Here is a 19,543-nt window from a genome sequence, read left to right on the forward strand (position 1 = left end):
AAAGCCAGGACAGATGCCCTGCACTAAAATCCCTATGGAATGTGATGTTATAGTGAGTTTCTTGGTATATTTTGAACTATGCAAATACTTCTTCCAGGAGGCAGTTGCAAAGTTAGCATTGCAGGACTCCAAAGATAAACTCTGTTGATTCCCTCCTCCCTTTTTATTAATTAAAAAAGAAGAATAAAACCCAAACCAAAATTTAGGAGCAATATTTAATATATAAAGACAAAATAAGCAGAAACTGCCTGTATCCTGCAACAGTTAGAGTCTTAGTGAAAAATCAACACTTATTTACAGAAAGTGTGTCTGAGTGGAGCTTCAGAGGTCCTGGCTGTACTGATTTAGTGGAACCTATGAAAAGGAAAGGAGGTAAGTCTGTGAATCAGGCAGCCACTGAGCTGGGTGCTTAAATGAACAGGCTCTGGACTATTCTGAGCTCAGCAACCCATTCCCTGGGTGACCCTGGGCAGCTACAGGCCCACTCCAGGCCTCACAGGAAAAATGGAGATATGAATAGTATCTCCCTGAAGGGCTGCTATGTTAGTAAAGCAAACTAGCTCAGGGCTGGCCCATGGGGACCTCTGGTCACTCCTGTTATTATGAGGGCTTGCAGCTGTACCTGCACCAATATATATTAAAGAAAAGACTGTGATATTCGCACCAAGTTGTTTAAACTGGGGGAAACAACCTCTTTGTCTCTTACTCCTCTTTTCCTTTTCCTTCACTTTTCTTGGCTGCTTCTTCCCTGCCTTTCTACCCCCAGTGTTGGGACTTCTCTCTCTCCTGCTCCCACATCTGAAGCATCAGTGGGATGCCCTGAGCCACCACTCAGCCACCACCAGCCCTGACTGGGTCCAGCCTGGTCCTCGGTCTCCCCTTTCCCACATCACACCTCCTGGTGCTGTTCCTCCTTACCTAATAATTAGCTTGTTGAAACTGATTCCACTCCCTCTCCCAATTTTCAGGTCTCCACGCTGAGAGTCTGCTCCCTCCTCTCTTGTCTAATCTTCCTTAATCATTCACTCTGAAGACTTGGCCCTGCTCCTTAACTCTTCCTCAGGCAGTCTCTGCAGCCTCTGGCCTCAGCCACCTTGCCCCCTCCTCAATTTCTATCCTTCCACATCAGCAGAAGTTGTATCTCTCTCTATTGGAATCCTATAACATTGTCTAATACCTCCTCCTTAAAAAAAATCCTTTGTGTCATTTATCCTGCAAAAGAAAATCACATCCACAGAAAAGAAAGTCATTTCAGTTGTAACTTGTTTGCAAAGACCCACACAAACTTCTTGAACCATACAGAAGGTCCTCATCTTGAAATTTAAACCACTCCACTCCCCACTGCCCAACCCAGAGGGTCTTCCATTTCCCGTTCCTCCACAGTTTCCCCACCAGACCTCAGCCTCCAGATCTCCCTTCCCCAGTGTGGTGACCTGAAAGTGTTTTTCAGTGCTCAAATAAGCTGGTCTTAGAGAGCATGGACCTGGTCATCTTTTATGAGCACATTAGTTTTCTGCTTAATATAAGCCTTTGAGAGCACTCAGCTACTTGGGAAGCAGTGGAAAGTTGTTAGATTCAGTTGTGTCTTCACAGCGCTGATGACCTTTGATTTGTACCTTTTTTAAAGATGGTTTTGGTCAACCAAGCCATTAAGGGCTTACCCTATCAAGCCATTAATATTCTCTCAAAGTTGAGATAGGTCTAACTATTTTCTTTGTTCAGTTGGGGCATGTGTGTGTGTGTGTGTGTGTGTGTGTGTATGTGTGTCTATGTCTGTGTCTGGTGGATGGGTGTGCTTTCTCTTTCTAAAACTCTCCCTCGCAGCCACATGACAGATGATGATTGCTTTCTGTGGTGCCTAATACATTGCTCTCCACTCAATGAATACTGTTACCTGACTCCCGTCCCAACCCTGGGGGAATCTGGATTCACAAAGGAATAGAACCTTCTTACAAAATCTGGAGTATGATTGCAATTTTACTTTAGAAGCACCCGCTTCCCAGAGGAATAGCTAGTGATTGATGCCACTGTCAGAAACCCAGATGCACACACTCATACATCAGCCAGGAAATTACATAAACAGCTCGCCCAGCAGGCCAGCACTGACTCACCCACCTGCTCCCCTATGGGAGGAGAGGTGATATGAAACCCAAGGCAACAGCAGGGAACAGACAAAGGAAAGGAGTTAGGCAGGACTGGGCTGCCGAAGGTCCACAGGGTTTTCTCCTTCCTCATCTGCTGAGGGCAGCAGCCACAGGCCAAGGTCTGTAGCTACACTGCTATGTGAGCAGGATTGTGGGGAGCTGTTGTCTCTGTTCTGGGCATGCACCGTCAGCTTGTTCTCATGGTGCATGTACAAGGCTGCACACAGCTTTACACACACGCCTTCGTGCTAACACAGGTACCGGTGATGTCCACCTCTTCCCTTGGGGTGGGAGTGACCTACTTGGGTTAAGCTCATGCTAGGGTATTTGTCTCTTTGAGAGCGTGCCAGTGTTGATTCCAGCAGGATGGGCTGGCAGAGACTGGTTGGTTGCTCAGAAGATGCCTGAAAAAATACTGATACCATTAGGGCAGAAGAGTGGAAAGTAGTCTGGCAGGCCTGCTGGTGACTTGTGAGTGTAAGGGGATTTATCGGTAGCGGCAGGCCAAAGCGTTGACGTTCTTGACCACATAAAAGCCCATGGTGACTGGAGGGATGACCAATGTCCGGCCGGCCCGCAGCGGGCGGGGCTTCAGTTCTGGGAGGGTCCCATCGTCCACCATCACCAGGGGCTGGCCGTTCAGCTGCACTGATCTACGGGGAGGAGAGACAGCACGGACTTGTTATTGCCTTGAAAGGAAGCCGCAGCAGCAGAGCCTGGCAGCCCCAGCTTGCCCCTGTCCGCTGACCGTGCACGGCTAGTGACCACTCACTGACACCAGCTCCGCCCAGCCTCTCAAACAACGCACGCGAACACCCCAGCAATGCTCTGAGGAAGAGATGGTCCCCGTCCCATTCCCCCTAGTGTGGTTAAGTGACTTGCCCAAGGCTATACAGCTTGTAGTCCTGGGAGCCAGGATTTGAACACAGGTAGTCCAGTTCCAGAGACGCATCATTTATTCAGGCAAATACAAAGTCTCTGAGGCAGAAGAGGAAGTGTCTGATGCCCATTGTTTTCAAACCACAATAGCAGTCCAGTTGGTGGTGTTGAAGAAGTCTCTTGAGAGTCCCTTGGACTGCAAGCAGATCTAACCAACCTATCCTAAAAGAAATCAGTCCTGAATATTCATTGGAAGAATTGATGCTGAAGCTCAAACTCCAGTACTTTGGCCACCTGATGCGAAGAGCTGACTCATTTGAAAAGACCCTGATGCTGGGAAAGATTGAAGGTGGGAGGAGAAGGGGATGACAGAGTATGAGATGGTTGGATGGCATCACCGACTCAATGGACATGAGTTTGAGTAAACTCCGGGAGTTGGTGATGGACAGGGAAGCCTGGCGTGCTGCATGCAGTCCATGGGGTCGCAAAGAGTCAGACACGACTGAGCGACTGAACTGAACTGAACTGAACTGAACTGGACTCTTCTACCTGAAGTGTCAAATAACACACAGGCTGAAGATGGCTTCAGAAGTTCCTATTTAACTGCATCTTCATTAGTTTACTTGAGAGATGAGAGAACTGACATTGTGCCACTTGTCTCCGGCAGTTCTAAAGGAGGACAGTGGCTACGTAACCACCTACCTTCCTCTAATCCGAGCATGAGTTTCCATGTCTAATATTTAAAGGATGTTTCCACTTTAGGGACACCATGAAGTAAGTGATAAAGCAGGCACCCAGTTCACCTATCCTGTTTGCTTTCATCCCTCCTGTGTGTCAGCCATCCTCGGCCCTGAGAAGGACTTAGACAGCAAAGGGAGATGGCTCATCACCCATCTGGGGTCTGTGGTACAGAATCCAGACAAGCTCCCAGCTGTTTCTGATGTGACTTGGGAAGCCATGCACCCAGACTGAAGCTCAGCTCTTTGGGTAAGTAGAAAAGGCCAGAACCAGGCCACTAGCTGTAAATAAAGGCTGCAAGTGACTTTTAGAAAATCAACATGATAGTGTTGACTGTCTTTGGGCCTTGCCCAGCCTCCAGTGTGGTGACATTGCAGTTGTATCATCTGAGCTGTGAAGAGAGTAAAACTGTAGAAACTGATACGAGGTCTTGGTCTAGCATTCCTTCTGTGCTCTGAACCGACAGATGGGTTTAGAGATTCATGATCAGACCCCCTGCTCAGTAGAGCCGTGAACTCCCTGAGGTAAGTGCAATGTAAATTGCTCCCAGGAAGAGCTGGGCTGAGTGGCAGCTCCAGGCCCAGCCTGATATGGACCAGTTCTGGTCCAGATCTGATGGGCCAGGGGCAGCCCCCCTCTCTTGTTGGTATGACTGAGGAATGAATGAACAAATAGGGATCTCCTGCATGAAGAGCCAGGCTTGCATCTGGAAGATGCAGGGGTGTGAGAATCGAGATATAAAGGGCAGTGTTGACCTCGTCAGAATGCAAGAACTTTCTATAACCCTCTCTGGTGAAGACAGCGTATTCTTTACTGTCTGAGCCACCAGGTTTATTGGTTGGTTAAAAAGCTGACTCAGGTGTGAGCAGAACCAGGGAGCATGATCTAGATTCTGGACTGATCTCTAACTCCAGGAGCTGACCACTAACTTCCTAGATGGCGGTGGCAAATCTCTGCATCACACTTCCTGCGGTTTTGCATCTGTGAGAAGACAGGCTGTATGGGCTGTAGAACGAATTGAAATGAAATATAAATGTCAAAGGGCTTTGAAAGCATAGTGAGCCATTAAGTGGGAGACAGTGTTTTCTGCTGTTATTCTTTTCATTGTCATGCCGGGTAGGTGAACTTTTTGGTCCTTGTACTGTGACACGGCGAGTTTCATGGCTCCTCTCCTAAAACTCTCTTCACTTGGCTCTCATGGTAGCAGCCTGTCTGTCTGTGTGTCTCCCTCTTCCTGTTTTTCTCCTTCATTTTTGCATGTCATTTCCTTTTCAGGGGGACTATTCCCTTACACCTGCTTCTCAGACGCTGGGGTTCCTGGCGCTTGGTCCTTGGACCTCTCTGCTTTCCATATTACATATTTTCACTGGATACTGTTACCCACACACAGGACTTGAATTACTATCTGCACACTGATGCTACCCAAATCTGTATCTGAAGCCTGCATCTTTCTTCGGATTTACTTATCTCTGCTTAACTGTCCCAAAGGAACTTCAAAAGTCATTGCGTCCAAAATCAAGATCTCCTCAAATTACTGACTTTGTAATCTCTGGACTGGTCCTACCATCTATCGGATTACCTAAGCCAGAAAGCTGAGAGTCATCTGGGTCTTCTCTTCCAGGTCCGAGGTCTGGAGTTGCTGCATGCATGCTCAGTTGCTAAGTTGTGTTAGACTCTTTGCAACGTTATGAACTATAACCCACCAGGTTCCTCTGTCCATGGAATTTTCCAGGCAAGAACACTGGAGTGGGTTGCCATTTCCTCCTCTAGGGGATCTTCCTGACCCAGGGATCAAACCTGTGTCACCTGTGTCTCTAGCATTGCAGGAGGATTCTTCACCATTGAGCCACCTGGGAAGTTGCTAAATCCAACCAATTCTACCTTTTAATATTTTTCAAATCTGCTTCTTTCTGTTTCTTTAGTGCTATTATTTAGTTCAGAATATCCCCCGTGACCTGTCTCTGGCCTCTGGCCTTGCCTTCATCCCCCATGCCGGCCACATTGCTGAGAAAGCCATCTGCGGCTGTCCATGCTTCAAACTCTCCAACAACGCCATCCCTTCCCTTAATCCGGATGATGAAGCCGAGCTCTGGCCACCTCCCCAGTTTCAGATGCTGCCGCTGCCCCTTACTCCAGGGCTAACTGTAGATCACAGACCTCGGGGGGTTTGGGCTGAGCTGGCAGTTATTGTAAGGACATCATCAGTGCATGCATGAACAGACTGTTCCTGATGAAAAACAGTTAAGCTTTGTACATAAATGAGGTGGATCTTTCTCAAATGAAAATGTCAGTAGATCCTGTTGGGAATAAAATACACTAGTTCATTTAAAAGAACAGTAAATATTTTTCAAATGCAAATGCCTGTAGACACTGTTGGGATAAGAGATGAGTTCATTTAAAACTGTTGTCAAATTCCTAATAGGTATTTTGGGAAGAAGGGGGCATCATGTGCTTTTATCAAGCAAGAGATTATTAAAGGGACAATTACTATAATGTGGGAGGGCCATAGACATCTGTTGACATCACAAAGGATTCCCAGAACTCGAGGGTGCCTTTTGCCCCTGTGTGATCCGGGTCACTGTGAGTGGTGCTCCCTCCACCTGGAGCACAGTCAGTCTTCCTCCTCTGTGGGTCAACTGTTCTGGGTCCCTGCCAAGCCTGCTCTTTTGTTGTCCCCTCCGGGGAACCTTCTCTGAGCCTTGGGTTAGCAGCCCCAACTATGGGCTCTCTTGTTCCCAAAACTTCCCTCAAACACCTCATTGAATGGTAGGACTTACCCTGTACCCCTCTCTGGGCTGTGAGCTGGTGAGGAAAGGAATGGTGCTTTTCATACTGAATACTCAGTGCCTAACAAGGCTCTGGCATAGAATTGGGGTGGAATATTTTCTGAATGAGCAAGTGGACTTTTGAGGCCCTTTCACATTATTTTCAGTATTCCTGGGCTGATTTTCTCCAATTCCAAAGAGGCTCCCTTGGAGGTTTGCTGAGTGTCTTTACAGATTTCATTAACGTACCAATTACTCTTGCTCTCAATGACTCTGGAGATCTTAGATAAGACCTGAATTATCGCTGATTCTCACAGTCACTCACTAGATACCTTATCCCAATCAGACATAGACCATTGATCATTGCTAGGGCTTTTCATTCTTAAAAAAGATCTATATGACCATCTCTTAGCTAAGCCAACATGAGCTAATTTTGTGAGACTTTAAGTCCTCACACATCCTTATCTACAAAGTTCCTTCATTATAATGATGGACAGTTTGCTATACCACTTCCATTCTATTTTTCCTGCTTATGTTTTTATTGTAATATTTATCCTATTACCCAGTTAAGTCATATCACACTAAATATCACAATTATCTTTCACTTTTATGCACTGAACAATTTGCAAACATATCATGTGAATGATAAAAATCACTGATTACTGAGTACTGTCTATGCCAAAGGCAAGATAACTGTGATTTATTCTACCACATGAAGTCCTCACAACTACCAGCCGAGGCAGGTGTTAGCATCCCTGCAGATGAAGACATCGACATTTAGAGGGATCTAAGATTCACCCAAGTCATGCAGCCATTAAGTGGTGGAGCTGAGATGTGCCTGCAGCCTTATACCGCAGTCCTATCTGGCCTCCCTTGTGACTGCTAAAGAGCCCAGTGAGGTACATACGCAAGTATTATTATTTTAACTTCACTGTTGAGATGAGGTCAGAGAGGTTAGGTGGCCTGGGCAAGGTCACACATCTAATAGGTGGCTAAGCTTAGTCTTGGATTCAGGTCTCCTAACACCTGTTTCTACTATTTGTGTTGTTCCCCAATTCCACATGGCACTCACTAGGATCATGTTTCTTTCTTTGAAAACCTTTCTTATCATATTTTCATCACATTCTGGGACCTCTTTCCCGGCCTGTGACTTTTCAAACCAGATGCTAAATGATCCAGCCTACGTGGAGCTATTTTTCTTAATTCCCTAGCTGCTGAGGGCTTTTAAATTATCCAAATATTAGGACAACTGCGTTGTTTTTTTTTTTTTATCACCATCTGTTTTTTCAAAGTCTGAGTTGCTTTGCAATTCCTAAACTTGTTTTCTTTACACTGCATGCTATTTGAAATGGGATTCCATGTCTCAATTTGGAGTCAAGCCCTCTGCTCCCTGGGTCTCTGTGGGATCCCCTTGGCTGGGTCACATCCTCCCCCAACCACCTGTCTACAATCTCTGGTCTCATTAAGTTTCTTTCTAGCTGTGGATACTGAAGTAAGCTTTCAGCTCTTCTGATGTTTCAGGGAAGCAAGTCTAGTGAGCATGATCTCTGCCAGTCTTGAAGATAACTTGTTGGTCTGGCCCTGGGTGGATGTTTGCAGGGGCAAAGGCAAGGGAAGCCTGTGTATTATCGGGAGCAGCCGGGGAGCAGCCCGGGGAGCTAGTGACTGGTTTCTGCTGGCATATCTGGGGCCTTGAATGGGAGGTGAAAGGTCTCAGAGACAACTAGTTCCATCTCCACCACTTTGAGAAAGTGATCTGCCCTCTCTGAACTTGGGTTTCTCTGTCTGTAAGATAAACTAGGTGAACCCTAAGATTCTTTCTGGTTCCCATACTTATCAGGTGGGTTGCCCATAGTCTAATAGCTAGCTTGAAGCAGAGTTTAAATCCAAATTCAGTGATCCTGCTCAGGAATATGATCATGACATTCATCTGTCTAAATGTTCAGTAACTTCCTGCTAGTCTTAGAACATTCTCCAAGGGCCTTACGAGACCCCATAAGCGAGGCCATTTACCTACTTCCCCAACCCTCAGGGGCTCCCTGGAGCTCCTGCCCACAGAAGCTCCTGACCATCCACCACCTCCTTTCATTCTGTGTTACGCTTCCTCCAGTCACAAACCCTCTACTGTCAGGGCTTTTGTACATGTTGTCACCTTGCCTGGAACTTTCTCTGTACTCCCGCCCTGCTTCCAGCCTCCTTTTCCCTACTAACTCCTACCTGTCTTTCAGGTTAGGTACCCGCAAAGTACTCCCAATCATCTAGCACTTCTCTGTCTCCACGCACATCACAGTATCAGGATTGCTGACTGCCTGTCAGCCTCTCCCCTAGTTAGGAAGACCCTGTGTTGGTCCTGCTCATCCTGCGCTCTCCCGTTCACCAATTCACACAGTAGGTGCTCAGTAAAAGAAGGGCTGGATGTAAATATATGGGTAGATGAATCACAATCTGGAAGGAAAAGACACTAGAGTGGGAGGACAGAGACTCGAGTTACAGTTCACACTTTGAGCATGACACGAGAAGGTCTAGCAATGTCACAGTTGACTCTGGTTTCGGGTTTCTAGATTGTTAAGTGAGAGACAGGGAGAGAAGGAGGGAAAGACGGAGTAGGGAGCAGAAGAGAGGGAGGAAGGAGGAGAAAAAGGAGAAGGTGTTAAGAATCTGAGTGGTGGTGGGGACCCTGAAGGGCAAAACCCGTACCACCTCCTAGTTCTAGCGCCAGCGTGCTCTCCCGCAAGCCACTAGAGGGCACTCTTGCTCTTCACAACGGTGCCGAGATCCCGCGCGGCGGCTCCCAGGCAGCAGAGCTCCTGCCTCTGCCCCTCCAGCCCGCTCTCCAGTCCCGGGGAGTCCCGGAGACCGGCCCGGCGCTTGGCCTCTTGGAGCAACAAACCTCAGGATCAGTCCAATCCCGGCAAAAACTTCGTTGCGGTCCATTAACCGCCCCCCACCCCCCAGTGCCGCGATGTAGCTAATATTAAGGAACCATGCGAAGTCCGCAGCGATTCCTGCCGGGGGAGCGGCTTCCTCGCCGGCATGCAGGGAGGGGTCCGCGTAGGTGCGGGGCTGCCGGCCTCCCGCTCTCCAGCCCGGGTCCTGGCGCCCCGCCCTCCCGCCGGCTGCACCTGTGTGCGCTTTGCAGACACCCCCCCCCCCCCCCGCCCCTCCCCGAGGCCCCGCTGCCCTTAGAGGCCTCCTCGCTGAGTTAGGAAGCTGGTGTGTGCAGCTGCCCTGCCCTTCTCCAGGTCAGGGGCAGGTTAGAGCCTGGAGGGAGCTCGGCCGGGTTTGAGGACAGAGGGGCCTTGCTCCGCTCCGTGCCCCTGCTTCTCCGGGAGAGGCTGTGCATCTGGAGTAGCTTAGACAGGAGGGAGGTTCCTTTGAAATGGCCGTGAGAGGCTACCCGCTGAGGAGGATTGCTCACAAGTGGCTGCAGCAGCCTAGTGTCTCCTGGTCCCCACTTGCCCAGCGGGAGCAAAGGCGGTAGGATGCTCATGACCCCCTCAGAGAGTTCCTACTCCTCAGGGGTCACAGGGAAGATGATTTCCTCCCACGGGTGACTTACGTGCTTTTTGCTCTGCCTGAACTCTGGTAGACTGTCAAAAAGCCTGATGTTCCTTCCAGGCCCCTTTGGATGTGGCCTCCTGCACCCCAACCTAATCTGAGAGCCCCAGCTGGAAGAGGGGCACGTTTTTGGCAGCTTCTTTTCAGTATGCAACATCTCAAATTTATTCTCTGTGCTGCGGTCATTTCACCTGCTAAACTAATTGTTCTTTTTTTAAAAAAAAATCTTCAGTGGCACGTGGTTCAGTGCCTTCTTGCCCAGGATAGTAGTTTAAATGAATTCTTGTCGAGTTCCACTCAGTCAGCCTCTCTATTCTCATGTGGCTGCTTGGACACTCCAGTCCCTTCCTCTGATGTTGTTAAAGAGAGGAGACTAAGTGAAAAATGGGGGTGAATGCTTCCTGTTCCCCTTACCCCTCGAAAAGCCCTCATCATATATGAAATTCCTGGCCACTTAAACAGTTTAAGGTTGGTAAGATTACTTTCCCTATGTCCTACTCTTTGAGAGCACATTGAAATGAGAAATGTTGATCTAACTTCTTATGTCGCTGAGCAGGGAAAACACTCAGATTCCTTTATGCAAGCAGAGCTGAGGATTTTATAGGCAGGTTGTCAGGGGTATAAGCTTTTCCTGTTGGCAGTTAGGTTTGGGGGTCATGATTTGATCTGTGTTTTATCCAAGTCTGTGTAATAATGGTCTAAACCATCATGGGATCCTACCATCTGCTTCTAGTGGTTTAAAATAACTTAGCATACTTGGCAGAGAAGATGAGAGCCTAGCTAAGGAACTTGGATTTATACTGAGAGTGTTCATTTCCATCAGATGAGAAGGAGTCATCTGGGGGCACTTCGGGAAGAAAGTTTGATTTTGCGACCATCTCAGAGCTCCACGTCATAGGTATATCACACTCAGACCACGAGAGAAACCAGCTACAAAAACCATGGGGGCTTCCCAGGTGGCACAGGGGTAAAGAATCTGCCTTCCAAGCAGGAGAATGAAAGTGAAGTCAGTCAGTCATGTTCGACTCTGCAACCCCATGGACTGTAGCCCACCAGGCTCCTCCATCCACGGAATTTTCCAGGCAGGAGTACTGGAGTAGGTTGCCGCTTCCTTCTCCAGGGTATCTTCCTGACCTAGGGATCGAACCCGGGTCTCCTGCATTGCAGGCAGATGTTTTACTGTCTGAGCCACAAACACTAGAAGGAGACTTGGGTTCAGTGAGTGGAGCTGGGGTGGGGACACCCCAGTATTGATGGTCAGCTATGTGGAGAGATTCCAGATGCTGGAAATGATCTGGAAGAAAATGTGTTCTGGAGCTGAGAACAAATGAAATCTCTCAGAAAACAACAATGAAGACACTGGATTCCTGAGCATTTTGGTTTAAGATGGCAAGTCACTGTAAAATATAAAAGCGTTTTATAATCCTCTAATCTGCACAGTGATCTGTACACTACTAATCTGGGAGTTAAAACAAACAGTAAAACCTTTGGGAGCCATACACATCTTTCCACTTAGTCATAGAAAGCTCCCAGGGCCTCCTGGCATGTTCACACCTTTGGCAAAATGGCTTAGTGCCTGAATGAAAAATAGAATCTGGGTGAAATCAAAGATGCAAATCAGTTGGAATCTTGTTCCAGCATTTTCTAGAGGGACAATAGTTCTCAACTTTGGCCACATATTTGAATTAACTTGGGAGCTTTAAAAAAATACTGGTGTCTGGGTCCCAGCCCAGAGACTTTGGTTTAATTGGTCTTGGGGATGGCTTGGGCACTGGGGTTTTTAAAGCTCCCCAGGTAATTCAAAGCGCAGCCATGGTTGAGCAGCAGGAGCTGATGAAGAAACAGTGGGAATATGTTTGCAGCTGGGGCAGGGTTTGGTGGGGGGCAGGGAATCAAATAGCTTTCTAACCATTACATTCTGAATTTATTTTGAATAAACAGATCTTTTCTTACTCTTCTGGAGTACCATGTAAGAGGCCACATTTTTAAAACTAAAACAAAGATGTGAACTTTTTAAAGGCGAATTTCTTGTTGAATAGTCTGAAGTGGGCCCTTCTGCTATTTCTGCAGAACTGCCTCGTTGAATGTCTTCCCTGTAGTGAGTTCTCTGGTGGGATGAACGTGCTCCGCAGCATGGACAGCAGGGAAGTGCGTGTGTGACTTTACAGCAGGAATTCAGGACCAAAGCCGATGGAGCATTTGCACAGATAACAAACTGCATTTCTTTAGCACTGAAAAGAAAAACTGCTCTGCTTGAAAGACAAAGTCTCTAAAGTCATTTAGACTTCTCTCAGGTCTTGGACTGTGTCACAGAGAACTCCACACAGACCAAGAGTGGGCTCAAGCTCTCTTCAGGTAGAAGGAATTAAGGGGGTTAAATATATCATTCAGTACCCTCACTGTATTTTCCAGATATGTATATAATGATTTACTTAGATAATGCTGTGTCTGTTGGCTATAGTTACTAACTCTTTAAGAGCCACCAAACCTCCTCAAATGAGCACAAGGGTGAAAAGAATCCAAACTCCTCTGTTTTGATGAGTAAGCTTTCACTAAGTAAAATTTGGAAGGCTTATTTCTCTGTATATTTACTTCTCTTTATTTTTTCTACAGATTGACCCTGAGGCCTACATATATCATGTGTATTTATATTTATACTTTCGCAGCATCTGTTTCAGACTTCCTGAACTGGAACACTGCTTGGATTTTGCTGGTTAGAAGTACTACCTTTCTGTTCACTCAGAGACACTTCATGAATCTCCCCAGCCCCAGGCGTCTCTCTTACCACTCTGTGCTCCTGTCTCTGAGTCTCCTCTGTTTTCCCGAGGGCCTCAGAGTGGCCTTTCAGACGGGCTACAGGTGACGTGGTTCCATCTGTAACAGCAGGGCCTTTTCCTCCAGGAAACAGAGGTCTCTATCCTCTTTTTTTTTCCCCCCTGACATTTTAAAACTGGCACCGGAAGCCCTGCAGAGGTTAACAGATTTCCTCACACACTCTTAGCTTCAACAGCACTATTGTTGCTCCTTACCTCTTACAGAACCATCAAAGCAAATTCCAAATGCATTAAAGAAATGAATATAACAAATGAAACAAAAAAGAAACTACAGAAAGTAAAGATATGTATTCTTCTGATTTCAGGAATATAAATAGATAAACATATAAATGGAACAGAAGGAAGCACAAAGAAAAAGATAAATTTGAGTATATAAAAAGGGAACCTTCTGCATGTCAAGATAATACCTTAAAAATGAACTAGTTGGAAAAATAACAAAACGCTGAAGAAGATATGTTAACACATGATATACATGGTTAGAAAAAATGTGCAAATCATTAATAAAATGGATAACAGCCCAATAGAAAAATAAGTAAATGGGATGCAGAAAATTCACAAAAGCAATAAAATACTAATAGACACAAAAATTTTAGCCTCACTAATACTTAAAGAATACAACTTAAAATAATACTATTCATTATGAAGTTGGAAAAGATTTTAGAATATTACTGTTCTGCGTTGCTGAGGTAAATTATAATAATACAATGTTCATATTTCCTACTTTTCAGACCTCTACAACTAAGCTTGTATGAGGTAAGAAAATTGAACGGTTAATTATAAGAGATAAGGTTCTGTATGGAGGAGGAAATGACAACCCACTCCAGTTTTCTTGCCTGGAGAATCCCATGGACAGAGGATCCTGGCAGGTTACAGTCTATGGGTTGCAAAGAGTTGGACATGACTGAGCGACTGACACACTGAGGTTCTATAACTTAGTGGATTCCAAGGTGAACAGACAGTAGTGATTGGGACACATGCATTGAGGAATGGTTAAAAAACTGAGAGACTCGAACTCTAAGGGAAGACATAATGGAAAATTGTTATAAGGATGACATAGATTTACTATGCTTAATTTTTCTAAAACAAGGTAGAAATGGAAAGAAAATGAGCTTTGGCCACAAGTAAAGGAGATCAGTCCTGGGTGTTCATTGGAAGGACTGATGTTGAAGCTGAAACTCCAATACTTTGGCCACCTCATGCGAAGAGTTGACTCAATGGAAAAGACCCTAATGCTGGGAAGGATTGGGGGCAGGAGGAGAAGGGGACGACAGAGGATGAGATGGCTGGATGGCATTACCAACTTGATGGACATGGGTTTGGGTAGACTCCAGGAGTTGGTGATGGACAGGGAGGACTGGTGTGCTGTGATTCATGGGGTCGCAAAGAGTCAGACGCGACTGAGCGACTGAACTGAACTGAACTGAACTGAACTGAAGGAAGATCTTTCCTATAATCAGACTTGTCTAGTTCTAAAGTGGGCCAACTCATTTTCAACTCAATTCATGAGATGAAGAGTATCATAAAGCAGAAACTGATAGGCTTTTTGTCAGGGATGCTATAGAATTAGTACTCTGAGTACTTTCAGAATTCCCCTTTCTGAAGTCATATTTTAAGAACAGCAGAACTTTCACAGAATGGTTTATTTCAAGAAGAAACTAAGTGATTCCAGACAAATGAAGATAATAGAAACCTGCAGGGAGTACACATTTGGTTGACCAGTGTTCAAAATTTCCAAGTACCAACTAATATCAGCAGTCTAGTACTTAAACACTTAGACGTCTTGAGTCTGTTGAGATGTATGGAGTAATGGCCCTTCAGTCCCATAAAACAGGTTTTTGTGTTTTGTTTCTGAGTGAGAATTCTTAAAGGTAAGGTTTTTCACAAAGCTCCTTTTGCCGTATCTGTCCACGTCCCAAAATAAATGTGATGCTTCCTGTTAACTGTGGTGGGTCTGGCGGTGGCCAGGTCAGCCCTTAGGACTTTTCATACTAGCCAAACTCTGAATTTGGAGATGAAATATCTTAATGTGGTCTGTTCCAACAGGGACATGAGGATATTCTTAACGTCTTAGCACCTGGGAGTTACTTGAGCATTTTCAGAACCACTCTGTTTGGCTAACATCAAATGACACCTCTCTAAAGGCATGCGGTTAGATGCCAATGTTTTCCTTTGATATAGGATTTAATGAGGGTGAAATCAAAGCAAAAGTTATATCCCAGAGAGATGGAAAAAAATAGCAGTATGTATAAAAAGGAAAAAAGTATGTTCATCTCTTCGCAGAATAGGCAAAAAGATTCTTGGTTCATAAAAGGAGGCTCGAAATTCTTTCAATTAAAAATTATGGCAGCTGAAGGAGAGGCTCATGCAGGTATGGAATTTAATCATTTAACATGAAACTTATTAGCCCCAAAGCAGAAATATTCTGTACCTCTCTCATGGCACCACCACAGTCTGCTTCCTGTTAGTTTTTTGTTTCTAATAATAGAGCTGAACTTTAATCCCTTCCCCTCAAATGTCCCTATTAAACAGCTCTTGAAGGTCAGGTGATGACGTGGCCTGGCATTAAGGCAATCAAGAGACAATCCATTCTGAAATATCACATTAAACTTTACATTCAGACTTTCCCTCTAATTTGTCTACTTGGGTTTCCTCAGTTCTTATTAGTTATGGAACCACATTCATTAAGAATTTAGCCAGATTAGTTGCCACTGCAAGTTAGAGTGCTGAAGAGAGATAGTTATGTCTGGCACAAGTAGGATCTCAACCAAGTTGATGAGTGGATGAGGATAGGTACTCTCGTTTCCCTGGGAAGCCTCCTCTGACAGCTTCTTTCCCTCTGAGGAGGGGCTCCATTAGGTTTAGGGGAGCTGGCAGTGTCTGTGTGCTCTGGGTTCAGAATACAATAAGCTGAGAGTGATTTTTAGAGACCTCAAATCAAACCAACTTACAGTCACTCCTGGTATTCAGTAATCTTTGTTTGAGAAGAGCATAGAAGAAACAGAAGGAATTCTTCCATCTAGTTGAGAAAAAAATGGTGTTCACTAAAATTTTGTGACTTGGAAATGGAATCTTAAAAACAGCTCAGAGAAGAACTTTTGATGAGGATCTGAAGTTAGGAATTTTGAAGAAAAGTGAATGGAACTGGGATGGGTTAGCCTAAAGGAGAGAAACCTGATGGCTCACCAAACGCTTTTCGAATCAACTCATAATGTATCATGAATACATAATATATTCATAAGTCAAAGATGGAATGACCTCAGTGTCATGACAGAGATTGGCTATTTAATGTATATGTGTATATATATTTGTATATTTATATACAAATAGATATATTGTAAATGATGTATATTTGTCAATATCATTATAATTTTACACTACTTGACTTTTGCGGTAGTGCAGTGTTGAAGAAAGTACAGTTGACTCAGGAGAACTGGACACTAGGTACTTTCTAGCTCTATCAGTTACTAGTTGTGTCACTCTTCAATAAGTCACTTAAGGCCCTAAAATTCAGTTTCTTCAACTCTAAAATGCTTCATGGTGCTGCTATTATCTATAAAGTCCCAGTCACAGGCACAGATGGCCCCAGTGTTCTTATAAAACTCAATGTTCAGACCGGATTGAAACTGTGGGCACTCCCTTCCTAGGGGTCTTTAGACATAGGGCATCTCTGGTCCAGATGTCCCAGTCACAGACTGAGGGCAGGGGAGTGAACCAGACCACCTCAAAACGTTATCCCACCCCAGGTTTCTCAGCATCAATGTGTCAGAATAGAAGAGCCAGCGTGATGAAAGTTGTTTCCTTCTTTTCCAATTTTTGGATCATTCTCCCTCCAAATGGAACTGAATATGACACATAGGGGAAAATGCTGGGATCTGACCAAATACCTGTTCCTGGTTTGACTTTCCCCTACAAAGTGAGTCCTCCTCCTGTTTTTTTTTTTTTTTAATTAATTTACTTTTTAATTGAAGGATAATTGCTTTACAGAATTGTGTTGGTTTCTGCCAAACATCAACATGAATCAGCCATAGGTATACATATGTCCCCTCCCTCTTGAAACTACCCCCCTCCCCCCCCACCTCATCCTACTTCCTCTAGGTTGTTACAGAGTCCTGGTTTGAGTCCTCCTGTTTTTTGATACAACTTGCCTTCTATGTTGCCTTCCTGTTTATTGAAAGGCATTGGAGATATTTATGTCTTAGGAGAGATGATTTCCTAGAGGATGATGTTCATTGATTTGTGATCACGTGAGGCATTGGGCAGATTCCCTAGTGGATGGTGGAGCTGCGCCAAAGGTGCTGTTAGACTTACCTAGAGGGGGAACCATTACTGTCTTAGGTGTGAATCTTAGGTGAATCTTAGGTGAATCTTTCCTTCAGAAAGATGAGAAAGCAGTGAAAATGACAGGGGAAGGACCTGCAGCTGGAGATTTTTTTGAAAAGAACTGAGCTGGTATTACCACCTCTTTCTCTCATAGCATTGTTTCTTTGTGTGGCCTTTTTGATGGCTTGAAGAAGCTACTCTCCTGGTGACCATATAGGCTCCAAAAGTGAAGTGGGGGTTGAGGGGAGGGGAATGGAAGAGAATAATAGAATCTTAGAGTTTGATGGGAAGCAGTAATCTTTCACCTCAACCTCCCACTGAGTAAGGAATCTTAAAGCACCCCTGAGATGGCCATGTTGCTTGTTCTTTGATTAATAGTCTACCTCCTAAGGAAGCCTGTCTTGTCCCCAGTTAAACCAGGCAAGCCTTTGAAAAATGAGCTCATTTTGCGGTGAGCTCTTTCTTTTTTAAATTGTAGTTCCTGGTTTTCTGTCATTTTAGAGGATCCTAGGCCAAATCTCTTTCCTTTCACTTAGCAGCCCTTTGAATATCCAAAGAAAGTCCTCACAAGTTACCTTATTTTTCTTATCTAAATCAAATCTCCCCATTTTCTTCAGTCATCCTTGAAGAATATATACTCCAGACACAGAACACCCTTCTCTGATCCACACCGCAGTTTTCTAAGTTTCCCTGCTTCTATCCCATAGGGTACAGGGCACTCACTTTTTGTCTGGTTCCTAGAGTGAGAACAATCTCTTACCTAAAGAGTTGAGATTTGAGTGGTGGGTCTCTTGACTACTTTGCTCGTGGAGATGAGAAAGACGAACCTTCGCTAAGGACCTGGATGCCTGGACTACGCATTTTGAGTGACCTCAAGGGTGTTACCTATAGAATACCTGACGTCCCAGTGCCCCAAGTTCACATGCCACTACCCTTTCAAAGATCTGAACTATTTCCAGCCTTGATGGCAATTCCAAGAGAAGGAGAATTACCCCATGTTCTCTACTAATTGAAAAAGTTTGCCAGTATCTCCCTGCTCCTAAAGCCCCAGGCCAGAAGGCCCCACTGGTAGCCTGACTGGCGCACTGATTTGCTTTGTATCCTTTTCCTGGTTGCTACTGACAGGAGCAGCTACAGGTTCCCAGAGCTTTCCATCCCTGCTCTGAACTAACATGGCTTCAGGCGACAGCAGGAATTAGCAGGCCAAGAACACAGAATCTGGCCCCAGAGGCTTATAAAACAGAGAAGGAGACACCAAAGAGCTGAAATCACTTCCTAGCATTTCCTTTCATCCTTTCCTGCAGAGCTTGCTGCACTGAAACGGCACCTTTCCTGTGAGACCTACATCCCAGAACCACTGAGGGCTCCTGCTCTTATTAGCAGTTACTGAGCAGGACAGTAGGGTGCGGGTTCTGAGCATGTACACGGCAGTCCCTGTCTGGCAGCCTACAGTCAGAGATGGTGCAGCATGTTCTCTCTAGAATCGGAGAGGTATTAAATGAGCAGTCGCTCACAGGAAGAGGAACCTGCTTGGAGACGTGAGTGAAGGGCCTGAAGTACCACAGTGAAGCAGTGGCAGGATTAGGGCTGGAATCCAGTTTTGTAGACTTTCAATCCCAAACTCTCTTTAATACAATATATGTATAATTATGTGAGTGTCTGTGGTTATATATGTATCTGTATGCATGGATGTGTGAAATTTTTATTTGTAGAAGACTTCATTTCACCCATATGCTCTAACTTGATTCTCACAATAACCTCGTCTGACAGGTGAGCAAGCTGAGGTAACACAGGTAAATGGTAGCAGCTGGATTTATAGCCACACTTCCTGGTTCCAACTCCCTCTTCTTCCAGTTGCATGATACTGCTATTTAATTTCAGTTGACGTTACCAAATTCCTCTTCAGGACCTCTGTGGAATGAAATTCTCTTTTTCCTGTCCCTCTCTGACAATCTAATAAAGCCATTACATAGCTCCTCAACAATATGATGACAAGGTGAGGCACAAGACAGCATAACTGGGAATGCAGCATATCAGTAGCCACTGAGAGTCACTTCAGTCACTTTAAAGACAGAAGCAGGACAGAGGCCAGGATGTGGGCAGTTCAAACATCAGAGCTGTAATCCTGGTGGCAGGGATGTAGAGTTGGGCAAACAGGGTTAGAGGTTTGTGCCCTTGGGTGATGGAGAAACAAGCTCGTAAAAATGATGCCACCTGCCATCATTTCTGCATGTTTCATGGTTTTGTGTTTCTTTTTATCATAATCTTAACAAATGTCTTATCCACATATTATCTCAAAAGTCTA

General features: G+C 45.2%; 1 protein-coding gene across 1 annotated transcript in view; it reads right to left on the minus strand.

Moving 5' to 3' along the window:
• Positions 1-201: 201 nt before the first annotated feature.
• Positions 202-19,543, minus strand: part of HPSE2 (heparanase 2 (inactive)) — a 666,499-nt gene continuing 647,157 nt past the window's right edge. Inside the window, exon 12 of the mRNA XM_070470009.1 lies at positions 202-2,797. Coding sequence (XP_070326110.1) covers positions 2,632-2,797 — 166 coding nt within the window. The 3' untranslated portion in view covers positions 202-2,631. The remainder of the gene's footprint in view (positions 2,798-19,543) is intronic.

Source organism: Odocoileus virginianus, chromosome 7 (genome assembly GCF_023699985.2).
Source record: "Odocoileus virginianus isolate 20LAN1187 ecotype Illinois chromosome 7, Ovbor_1.2, whole genome shotgun sequence".
Classification (NCBI taxonomy): Eukaryota; Metazoa; Chordata; class Mammalia; order Artiodactyla; family Cervidae; genus Odocoileus; species Odocoileus virginianus.